This window comes from Apaloderma vittatum, unplaced genomic scaffold (genome assembly GCF_000703405.1).
Source record: "Apaloderma vittatum isolate BGI_N311 unplaced genomic scaffold, ASM70340v1 scaffold35700, whole genome shotgun sequence".
In the NCBI taxonomy this organism is placed as follows: Eukaryota; Metazoa; Chordata; class Aves; order Trogoniformes; family Trogonidae; genus Apaloderma; species Apaloderma vittatum.
This window is the reverse complement of record NW_009694565.1, coordinates 972-12,919: the sequence shown is the minus strand read 5'-3', so window position 1 is coordinate 12,919 and position 11,948 is coordinate 972. Positions and strand designations below refer to the sequence as shown.

Genomic DNA, 11,948 nt, shown 5'->3' with positions numbered 1-11,948 from the left:
CTGGCAGAGACCAGCACCAAGAAACTTCCTCCCTGCAGCGCCCCAGGGCAAGCAGAGCACAGCACGGCCTGTCAGCCCAGAGGAGGGTACGTGCTGGAGGCTGCTGCTGCCACGAGCAGGAAGAGGAAACCCAGGTATGATAGCGCCGATTCACTCTTTGTGCCGCTCCAGGGGACAAAATGAAGCACCACATGAGAACAGCCCCAGAGACCCGCTCCTGACCAGCCTGGCAGTGCACGCACTGCGTACCGGGGCAGCAGAACCCACACCAAGGCGTTACAGCAACTACAAGTTGTAGATGGAATGCACATTGAACTGGCATCCTCGAGTAAAACACTTCCGCACCCAACAGCTCCGCTCCTCCTCGCCCTACACCACAGAGGAGTGCTTGACACTTCTGAACAGGCCAAAGGGGAATCGACAAACACAGGAGCTAAGTTTGTGCTCCAAGGTTTCCTCACCAGTTGACCCCATAGATAAAGTGGGGGGAGCGCCCCAGCGGGGGGGGTGAGTGCTTGGAACGTGCCCATTCAGTGAAGAGAGCAAGCTTGTGCCTACCTGGTACCAGGCGTTGTAGTTGTACGCTGCCTGATTGACCTGCATGTCACCATCCATCATCTGGGCTGACGCCAAAGTTGGGTCGTCTGTCAGCATCTTCTTCTCATCCGGATCCTCTGACCTGTGAAGTTAAGAGACGCCTGTGAGCGGTACCTCAAGGTACCTCAAGCGTTACAAGGGGTAAGAGTAAATCAAGTTTCCAGACTTGGTGCCCTGTCCAAAGAGGGTCATGGAATTTGATGTGGAGCACAGCAGCACGTTGTGCTTCAGAACAAGAGGCTGGTTTTGAAGTGTGCTGGTGCTCAAACTGAGACAGCAGAAGCGTGTTTCTCCGTAGAGCACCAGTACTGTTTAGTTTTTCTGTGAAACGTAACCCCCAAAAGTTATTTACCTATAAATGTGTTTCCCAGGATTTTAGCCAACGGCACAGCCCTATTCAGTTTATACTTCAAGTGATTAAAAAAACTCAGTGATGTTGCTCTTGCAAGCAGTAGGTTTAAAGCTGAAATATGTACATACGTATATCCAGATTAAAGAAAAATAAAACCCCCGCTCTCAGAGATCGTTCTCTGAATTATTTTTAAAGCATTTGCAACGCGCTGTGTATCAGCTACAGCTCAGTGCAGTTCCAGCCCCCTACGCTGCAGCTCCAGTCCGTTAGTCACACGCTAAGGCAGAATCCCTACCCGTTCTCCGCTCTCCTTTTCAAAGAATCCTGCTCCTTCAGAAGTGCTTGGTGTTCATCGTAGGCATCCAAAAGCCTGAAGGAGACAAAAAGTAAAGTTTGTTCATAGTTTGTTTGCTTTCTTCACAACCATTTTAAAACGCCTACTTTGAACAGTAAAAGCACAAAAACATTGTGAACCAAACTCAGTCGTAATCAAATTTTAGTCAGGGATTCACTGTGAAGATGGGAAAGCCAGACAACTTCATCTGATCCCACAGCGTCTAGTGAAGAATCTTCTATTAGTGCAGAAATTCCCAACTCGCTCAACTTCTACCACACTTAAGGCAGTTCTGTCACCAAATTCTGTTATAAATGAGTTTCAGAAAACTTGTGTGTGATGCAGCCGCTCCTTCCAGCAGCTGCACTCCCTCGGCTGCGGGGTGATGCCGTCCCCAGCAGCATCGGAATTTAGGAATCAATGTTCCTTTAAATACTGGCAATGAGTATTACACAAAATTATAACAATTCCAAAAAGTAGCACCTACAGCCTTTTCTCAAAAGTTCATTTAATGTAGCACGAGAGTCCCGGCCAGAATTCCCAGACAGAACTAAAACCCAGGTCACGCACGGCACACCACAGCTTGCAAGGCACCACTTGAAAACAGCCGCTTCTGCCAATATTGCAGAATATTGTACTTCTTTCTTGTCCTTATTCTGAGCTCTAGTGTTCTTAGGGAACTGAAAACTTCATTCTGTGGGGCCTGTCTGGGATCCTGCACCAGCATCGCTCGGCTGCCGCGCAGGCAGCATGGGCAGCGTCAGGAGAAACGGAGGACATACCAAGCAGAAAAACTAACTCGTGGGTAGTCTTACCAGGTTAATTAGCCACAAACATAAATAAAACCAAGAGCTTGCTGTACAATGGAGAGTTGAGAGGAAATAAATATATCTAGTATTTAATTGAAGAGTTGCACTTCCAGTATCTGCTCCTCCCGCCAAGTGCACAGCACTGTTAGTGCTTCTGAACACCAAAACATCAACACGGGCATTTGGAAACTTCAAGCAGCACCTCCCAGGGTTCGGAGGCTGAAATCACTTTGTGCTGTGTCACAAAGCACTTCACACTCGTTCTCCTTTGCAAAACTCAGCAAGAGAAAACTACAGAAAGAAGTTACCGGCAGCAGAGTTTTGCTCTAGGAGGTGTTAGGTAGTTCAGAAAAAAAAAGGATAAACTTCTAACACAATATTCCCATGTAAAAACAGGAAGTTGGTTTCCAAAACAGCTCTCCCTCATGAAGGAGCCGACGGCACAAAAGCAAGAACTGGACGGGTGCCGCCAGCCGTACCCCTTCCCCACCGCTGCCACCAGCACTCTGGGTGACCACGGCACAGATTACATCTTACTTGTTTACATCAGAACCAAAGTCTTCCAGAAATTCCACTTTTCGCTGAGAAAACGTAATCCTCATTTTTATAGACAACGCGCCATTGACGGCCTTATCAAAACAGCTCAAGATGTTCTCTTCGTTTTGCTTGAGGTCGCCACTGTACTCCATTTCCAGCAAGTTGAGATACAGTTTTGTATTTTCCTGCGCAAAAGACGTATCTGAGTTGTACATTGGACACGTTAAGGTATTTCATGCTGAACGCGTATCTACCAGAAATTATATTTACATCATAAATATCTGCTAAAACCATCAATAACAAGATTTTATTTCTACATCGGTCATCTCTGACCCAGCTCCTTTGACAATTAAAGACTCAAAGGGATCTAACTGCTGCAGAAGCAGATGTCACACTTTGCTAACCCAGCTAACAGCATGTGAGTGCCAAATATTACTGTGGTTCTACAAAACAATCAATTCTGCTCATCCTGAGACCTGAACGCACCTGTAACATTTACGATTCTACGAAGGAAGAAGGAAGGTATGAAGCACATTGTGATTCTGATGGGGAAACCAAGAAAAAAAGGCAGCGCACTTGCAGATTTGCAAGCTGCAAATACAGCAACATCAGTTTAGAGGGACTGGTGTCTCCATGTAGTAATGAAACATTACGTACAGGTACAACTCCTGTCATCATTGTTGCCTTATTTTGAAAAGAAATGCTTCAGAAAGAGAGAAAAATACCAGGATTTTTTTTTTTAATACAGCAAAGAGGGAACACATACTTTGTCAATTTCTATGGCTTCTGACAGCACTTTTCTTGCCTTTGGGAGGTTTTTCTGTACTTTGAAGAGATGTCGAGCTAATTTGATGGCATAGAACGACGACTCGCTAATTGACTTGGCATTCCTAACAGCCTCTTCGAGCAGGTGTTCGGCTTCCTCCATGTTCCCGTGTCTGCGTTCTAAGCTTACTCTTCGCAAGCGAATCATTGCTAGCCCTAGAATACACTCTTCGAACGTTTTCAAGATTCTTCTGGCTTCATCGATGTTGCCTAAAACACCGGTGAAGACGCTTTAAGATAGGAGCCATCCAACAGCCTCGGCCAACCAGCATCCCTCCCAGCCAAAACTAACGGTGCTCTTACCCTGCTGCTCCTCAAAGGCTGCCCACAGCATGTGAACCATGGGTTTCTTAGGGAGGTGTATTGTGCAAGCCCTGCTGTAGACATGCCTCACTCCTTCAATACTATGATTCTCCATGTATTTGGCATACTATAGTTGAAAACAGAGCAGAGATTGAAGAATTTAAAGCTTGGACTTGTCTTTCGAAACATGACAGAGCGATAAAATTCTTTGTGTTTAAACCCATTCAGCACCTTTATTGAACCACTAGACTAGTTTCTGTAAGGAAGGACGTAGAGAGGCAACGAAGTTGGCATATGCAGCAGTCAAATCTGGTTGCAAGCAGACCATCTCCTAATGCAACAGATATAGTTATAGATGAACAACGTTCCACAAGAGTACAAAAGGTTAGTCACTAGGTCAAGGTATGCAATCGGTAGGAGGCAGGTGGTGAACCACTTCCCTTACCTTAATCCAGAAGTCCTCATAGAGGGCACATGAAATAACACATCGTTCAAAGAGGACCACAACTCGCTCGTGAGTGCCGTTTTCTATCTCGAACTCTAAGTACTCTTTCCAGTTTTTCAGCTGAATTTTCTCCAGAGGTTTTACGTGGAAGTAAGGCCTCCTTATCTGCAAGAGTCACAGCACGGCAGCTGGTGACCAAGCAGCACGCCACCAAGTTGCTTAAAAAACCCCAGCTAAACAGCCCCACATCGCTCAGGTAACACCCTTTGACCGAACGGCAGTTCAGAACGACACGTCACTGCCCACTCAAACTACTCTGCTGGGGTTACTCAAGCACTGATGGAGAGATGCTGCTGATGGTTACATCCAAGGCCGGTAACTTGCTTTTCTAGAAAGCACTCCGAGGGCAAATGTTTGCAGAGGCTGAGAAAGTACTCAGGGCAGCTCCTCCCTCGCAAACCCACGGTCACAGCGTAACGGGGACGCTGTGAGCAGCGATGGGCATTGCCCACACACGCACACAGAGCCAGCTACCACACTTACTGCTGCACTAGCGCGCTCCTACAAATTAAATTCCAAATTCGGTTGAGAATCATGGAAAGGAAAGAACATTGAACCGAACTTCATATTAAATATTTACACGAAGCTGTAATTCCAGGAGATGATAGGCTCGCGTGTCTGCTGGTGACTACAAGAGGAGCTGGGCAGGACAGAGCTCAGCACAGAAAGTTTAAGCATTGCTTTGAACTAGACACAGCAAAGCACCCTTCCAAAGATCTTCTGCATTTTCTTGCTAAATCTTTAACTTAACCCAATCACCTCTCCAGTTCTGCAATATCGTGTCAGACCTCCATGTAAGTGGATAAAGAACTTAACTGAACATTACTCCCTAGTTATTTTCTTCAAGGCCACCTGAAATTTAAAGCCAATCAGTCCCTTCGTACTCCTCACCCAACTCTACTGGAGAACTCGACACTTCCCTATGACAAAGCCACAGGTACACTGTCCCTGCTAAGATAAAGGAAACCAGGTCTGAGCAATCTCCATCGCTCACGTGACGCCTGGTGCCTCTCTAACTCATTTCTGTCCCTCGCATTTCAAATGCCTCACAGATCCAACACGCCGGTATCTACAGAGCAGAGATACTCTCTTGGTAGCAAAGGCACGCATTAAGGGAGGACACCCTCTCTCACACGTTTCCTCCAGCGTGTCCACAGTTTTAGCATTCTTCTCCGTTTTATAAATTTGTAGCCTAAGGCTTCGCGAGCCGAGAACACTTAAACTCTGTAACCGTTCTCCACAACACACCAGCATATTTGAGCCTCCCCTACTTAACCAGAACCATGTTACACAGTATGGTATTTGCCAGGAAGAAAAGAAGAAATCAAGAAAAAGACAGAAATAAAATCCAGGTTCCTTTTTCAAAAGTAACCAAACTTAATTCTATGCAGAAGTAGTTCTGTATTTGCACTCATCAAAAGATGAGTTTAAGTGATCATTCTCAATGTGTTATACCTAGGAGCTGCATGTTACGACAGCTACTTCGTTCTCCTTTCAGGACAGACTTTCCTTTTCAACTAGAATTACCTCCATCCCCGCTTCATGCATTCTGCAAGAGCCCAGCTGCCCACGGCAGCACTGACCCCTAGAGCACTTCACACACGTGTTTAAAGACTGCCCAGTACCCAACACAGAACCTTGCCTCCCTCCAGATACCGATGAAAGATTTTTACATCGTCAGGTAACAGAGCTGACCTCTCAAGTTGCCTTTTCACAAGAAAACCGGCAGAGAAGTGAAACTCGGTTTTTGCTCCAAGCCCCACGACAGTTAGAATCACAGGGCCGAACTGTTACTCAAGGTTCCGAGGTGCCAGGCTGACGTTTGAAACAGAGAAAAACCAAACTTACCGCTTCTTCAAACGTCCACCTTTTACTGACTTCATGTTCATTGTGGTTAAACATTTCTTGATGAATCTCAATGATTCTGTGCCTCATGTTTTCTATCTCAGTGATTAGCTAAAACATAATTGTAAAAAATGTAACACAGGCAGACACCACATCACCTTTGTCAGTGCAGTTTACGATGACAGTAACACGGGTAAATTCAAAGCGCCACGGATGCATTAAATGTTACCCTCACCAGCCCGCGGAGGGGTGGGATACTGCCCCGGCGGTGCCTCGGCCCCTCATGCAACCCAGCTGAACTGGGTTCTGTCTGAAGTTTTGCTTTGATGCTAAAGATGATTGAGGTTAAAGTTGAATTTAGATCTAAGCCAAACTGGTTTCAGTATGAGTACATCTGCACAGTCGGCAATTCCCTTGCACAGCTCCAAGTTTTCACAAATCTTTGAAGGCCACAAACCCCAGTTCCTAATCCGTTAGTCTGCAACGATCATTATTCACCCCTCAAGTTTTGTATATCACTGCTTTGATTTTTAAACTCCATTTCTTTAACACCAATGAAAACACCAGAAAGGCACATCCCATAGACAAGAGCAGCTCTCACAGGAGCCCAAGAGCAATGATGCGCAAGAGAACTACGGGAACACCTCAGCTAGAGCTACGCTCAACAGCCTGCCAAGGAACTCCTCTTCCAGCCACGGAGTAAGGCTCCGAGCATCCTCTGCATCCGTACCTTGGCAGGGTCAGTTATGTCTTCTGTACCAGAGGGCAGGTCATCTCCAGGCTGTGCCTCCTCCCCGCTGTGGCCGTTCACAGATGCCAGTTCTCTGCGCAGCTGAACAAACTGCTCGGTAGTCAGGAAGTCTCGAGGCAAGTTGTTCTGGATATGTTCTTTAAATCTAAGGACAGTTAGAAATACGGCAACGCAAACTGGATGCTCCCAGGTTGCAGTACTCTGCCTAACCAGAGCACAGCAATAAACCCTAGTGGGATTATCTATCTGGAGCAACACCAAGAATGAAACTTCTGACAACACGAAACACAACTTCTGCTACACGCCACACTTCAAAAGCTTCAGATTTCAAAGAGAAACGAAAGGATGACCAAGTTCAGCGGCAAAGACAGACCACTTGCCATATAACATTGGCAGCAAAGGCCAAGAGCAGTTTTAGACGAAGATACTTTCATTTCAGAAACCAGAAGATCTGTCGAAGTTATGGGGAGGACCACTGCATAACTTAACTACGGTTTCTGATTCCCTATCAATCTCTCCACATTAATACAGAATTCTGCTACGTAAAACCAAATCAAGTATTTCTCTTTCGTATTTCATCAAACAGGAGCACTGCCTGAGGAATTAAAAGTTCATCGATTCTGAGTTTTCCAAGACATCCTCTCTTCTTCCTCACAATTCCATGGCCTTCCTCCATTCCGTAGCAGAGTTTGTGAATTTATCTAAAACCAAACTCCTAAAATGTGTATTGGTACTTTGAAACAATCAGACAAACTGTACGAGTACATGATTATGTATATAAAATAAGCAACTATTTCACATTCTTGTTGTTCAAGTGAACATTTTCACATTTATAGAATTAGATTAGTGTGTGCTTAAGAAATTTATAGCATTAACTAAAAGTCTGTTTTCTCTTTACCTCTGGAAGTGATGACTGTAGAGCTGCGTTGGGATTCCAAGGATGCGGTCATAGATGGATGTAACTTCCCTTAGGTTTCCCTGATCATTTTCCCAGTTTATATACATTTCCCAGAGTCTGTCAGAACGGAAATCTGTCCCAGCAGCTAAGACTGCATGTTCATAGGCTCTGAAAAATGAAAATAATTTTACGCTTGTTTCTGGACAAACAAAGAAGTAAAGTTCTGGCTCTCATTCAGATTATGAGCATCCTCATTTACTTGCAACCATGCTCATATTATTTACTGGAATTCCTCAAAGTATCTTCTAGATATCTGCAGCAAGATCTCCAGAAATTCAGAAAGCTTGCACTCACTTTTTCTTTCTCCAGCACTACCACAAGAGAACAGATAAAGGCAACAGAAAATGCTACTTGTGGGAATGCAACACATTAGGAAAACACACCATCTTCACCACTTCTATCCTATAAAGATTCCAAACCCATTACTTTAACAGCACACGAAAGCTATGCACCAACCACACAGCTAGGAGCTGCTTCAGTTAGAAGTTCAATTCAGGTTTCAGACCTAACTTTAGTCCAGCCTCCCACTCTAATGAGGACCACTGCCAGCAGCACATGAGGTTGGCCACGTTCTAGTCATACCCTGAAAATCTCCAAGGAATTAAACTCCAAGAGTTCTCTGGGGAACCTGTTCCAGCACTGCACAAAGCTTTTCCTAATCACTAGTCTGAAGCTCTCAAGTCACAACTTGTGACCACTGTGCGACGTTGCATTGTCTACCCCTTCCTCTGCAATTGGTCTCCACCATCTCTTAAAAGTCCTTACAGCAACCATGGGCTGCTCCCAGCTTGCCCCTTAGCTCAAACACTTCCATCTGACTACCCTGCTAAAGTAAAACTGGCTTCTCATACCACTGGGTCTTCTTTCGACTTACCCTCGAATAGTAGTGTTAGTTTCAGGATCAGCAGGGTCCAAGGTCTCCTTTAAGAAGTTTATATAATGTATCCAAAGATCAACACTAAGAGGAATTGCCTGAAGCCCTCTGCGATAAACCTAAGAAGAGAACGTGGACTGTACTTCAAATAGTTAATGGCGTCCTAATAGAGAGGCAACACTGTGTTATCCGGTGAACCTTAGAAATACTAATTACTGGAATTTTGTTTAAATAATCTACCATTACCATTTGGGTGGAGGTTGGATAGAACATGGCAATGTTCTGATCTCCACGTGCAGAGTCTTGATCTTCAAAGCGCAGCGGTCCCTGCATTCTGACCAGGTTGTGTGGGCAGGCTTTGGGGTACAGACCATAGGGCACAGACCCATTAGAGCATCATTGACAGCGTCTGACCAAAAATGCAATAAGATGTAGCAATTGTGACCAGCAAACCAACTATATTGTTTTGAAAATGAGTAATAAATGTAAGTGACAGAAAAGCCCTGCCCTACTTGTTAAGCTGCAGTGTAATACAGAGGCTTGCACTGCAAAGCTTGACAAACTGTAGAGGTTTAACGCACCTGCCAACAAAGAGAGAAAACATTAGCTACAATTGCCACAGACGTGACAAGTGCAAACAAAATCCCTACAAACCTGACCATACATGGCAGGTACTGGCAGCCAAATGACTTGCAGGAGGTTAGTCATTATTTGGCTAACAGGACCGATGGTAACAGCTGCGCCCAGCTACCTACATACCTCATCCGACTGCTTCACGTTGTCGTGGCGCTTCTCGAGGTCCGCGTATTTTTTCCAATATCCATAGCAGTATGGATAATGTGTGAAAAACCTGTCAAACGCTTTCCTGGCCGCTGGTAAGTGGTTCTGCAAGAAACGCACAATAAAAGCCATGAATCTTTTTGTTAAGAAAAGGTTCACGTTATTTTAAAATCAATTATGGTTTTAACGTTGTCTTACAAACCATCGGGTTGATTCTGTGATCTCTGCTGACGACACCAGCAAGGGCAACTGTCTTAAAACACTATTTATGAAAGCCTGATGTGCAGTTCCAGAACTGTCACTGCAATACCCATGACTTGTTTTGGTTTCCGTTGTTTATTTCTGGAAGGCTAAGGATAAAGGGGGCATGTACTAACCTCCTGCTCCACATACTGTAGCAGATACACCCATCCTGTGAAATCCTGGGGATTGTCCTCTACCACTTTCCAGAACTTGTCAAAATCCAGAGGGAAGCAGGTCTCAATGTCCGATGTCTGTAAACTTTCGATATTTGTAATTTCACTCTCCTGCATGTTCTCTTCATTCAAGTCCGGGGAACTATCAGGCGACTGTTCCATCTCAGTTACACTCATGATTTCTGTACTGAAGTCCATCTGCTGCTCCTCCGTCACCGTTTCGGTGCCATTGTCTGTGCTGTCATTGCTTACAGTCGGCTTCTCCTCCTCTGTATTCTCTGCGCTCTCCATGGCTGAGGTTACTGATATTTCCTGCAGAAACAAGAGGACTCAGTATCTGCGAAGATTCAAGCAGAACTTGGGGGTGAATTATCAGCCAAAAGTCTCCCAAGTGCTTCAGGCCTCCATGTATTTCACACAAACCTTCAGCAATTAGATCTGCTTCACACATGAGCCTTATTCGCAATTTTAAAAACACTGGTAGGAGTCACATATTTTAACACCTGCAAGTACAAAGGATTGTGGTTTTTCTAAAAAAACTATCACAAGCAGATAAGGAGGTATAAAAGTGAAGCGGTACAGTTTTCCTGTGAGAGTCCAGCGGAAGCTTATTCCAAATAGATTTAAATTTATTCAGTTCTCCTCCAATACCTGAAGGGAACCTGCAGGGAGGCTGGGGAGGGACTTTTGACAAGGGTGTCCAGCAACAGGACAAGGGGAAATGGATTTAAGTTAAAGAATAGATTTAGACTGGACCTTAGGAAGAAATTCTTCAGTACGAGGCTGGCAAGACTCTGGAATAAATTGTCCAGAGAAGTTGTGGCTGCCCCCTCCCTGGAGGTGTTCAAGGCCAGGCTGGATGAGGCCTTGAGCAACCTGGGCTGGTTAAGGGCATCCCTGCCCATGGCAGGGGCTTGGATGAGATGATCTCTGAGGTCCCTTCCAACCTAGACCATTCCAGGATTCTATACTTAGTACAAACCAGCAACTTCTCAGCAAAATAAATAGATGTTACGACACACCCTCAACATCTAGCTGAACTGCCTTATGCGATAACTCTGCCAAGGAAAGAATCACCACCCGTGCTAGACCCACTCCATGTTAATGATCTCTGTACAAACCAGTGAGCACCAGAGGGCCACATGGGACACTTTGGCTGGCCCCTCACACGGCCGCTCACTCGCGTGCACACCCTGCACACCGGGGCGCTCCCTCCTGCCCCTTGGGACAGACTCCATCTCCCTCCCACTCTCCGCTTTGATCTTCCTGCCAAATGCCACTGCCTGGCCCTGCCCTCCTCCTCCTCTTCACCGTCCTCCGCAAACACAGGTCCCTGCCACTCAGATCGCCCGCCTCAGCCCCACCACCTGCAGCCCAGGCATGCAGCGTTCACCGAATCTCCAACCTCAGCCTAGGTTCACAGGTTCTGGGGAACGCAGCGCCCAGGCAAAACACAAGAGCTCTTAGCCACGAATCTATTGTAGATGAAGAATGTGAGTGCACCATAGCAACCGTCACTCCTATTTCCCTTCGGTGCTCCTCACAGGAGATGGAAAGTAAGTTTAACATTTTAACAGTCCCTACCCTGCTCTGTTTCTCCAGAAATCTTTCACACTGGAAGCCTGAAGAACAAACAGATCACTTGCTTCCACCTCAACCAATACACCAATCAACTGTCAGCAATGTAGTGGAGGGGAATAAGGAAAACTCTCTATAGCCTCTCTCCAGCAGCATCAACACATGAGGTAACGGTTCCTGTTCTCTGAGGAGTCCACCAAGCCAAGCACCTCGGGCACAGTGCTAAAAGGCTCACGAGGTCTGCTCTGCAAGTTTCTTAATAACTACTTTTTCAAAGTAATTACTTCTATTCTCCATTGTATGCATTACCTGGCAATCACGTAAATACAACTGCTTTCCTTTAAGGTAAATAGTTCATAATTTTGTAGCTTTGTACAGTAGCCGTGTGTCATGATGAACAGTTCATGCCCTTTAAAAGTCACACAAACATGATGTGACTCTGCAGAGTACTATCGTGCTTATGTTCTACAGGAAAAGAGGGTGC

At 45.5% G+C, this 11,948-nt stretch overlaps 1 protein-coding gene across 1 annotated transcript in view; it reads right to left on the bottom strand.

The window, feature by feature from the left end:
• Positions 1-10,177, bottom strand: part of PRPF39 (pre-mRNA processing factor 39) — a 10,921-nt gene extending 744 nt beyond the window's left edge. Inside the window, exons 1-12 of the mRNA XM_009867983.1 lie at positions 9,848-10,177; positions 9,450-9,575; positions 8,691-8,809; positions 7,757-7,924; positions 6,838-7,003; positions 6,111-6,218; positions 4,203-4,367; positions 3,758-3,884; positions 3,396-3,664; positions 2,630-2,814; positions 1,245-1,319; positions 559-679 (exon numbers count right to left, since the gene is read on the bottom strand). Of these exons, the coding sequence (XP_009866285.1) occupies positions 559-679; positions 1,245-1,319; positions 2,630-2,814; positions 3,396-3,664; positions 3,758-3,884; positions 4,203-4,367; positions 6,111-6,218; positions 6,838-7,003; positions 7,757-7,924; positions 8,691-8,809; positions 9,450-9,575; positions 9,848-10,177 (1,959 nt within the window). The remainder of the gene's footprint in view (positions 1-558; positions 680-1,244; positions 1,320-2,629; positions 2,815-3,395; positions 3,665-3,757; positions 3,885-4,202; positions 4,368-6,110; positions 6,219-6,837; positions 7,004-7,756; positions 7,925-8,690; positions 8,810-9,449; positions 9,576-9,847) is intronic.
• Between the last annotated feature and the right edge of the window lie 1,771 nt (positions 10,178-11,948).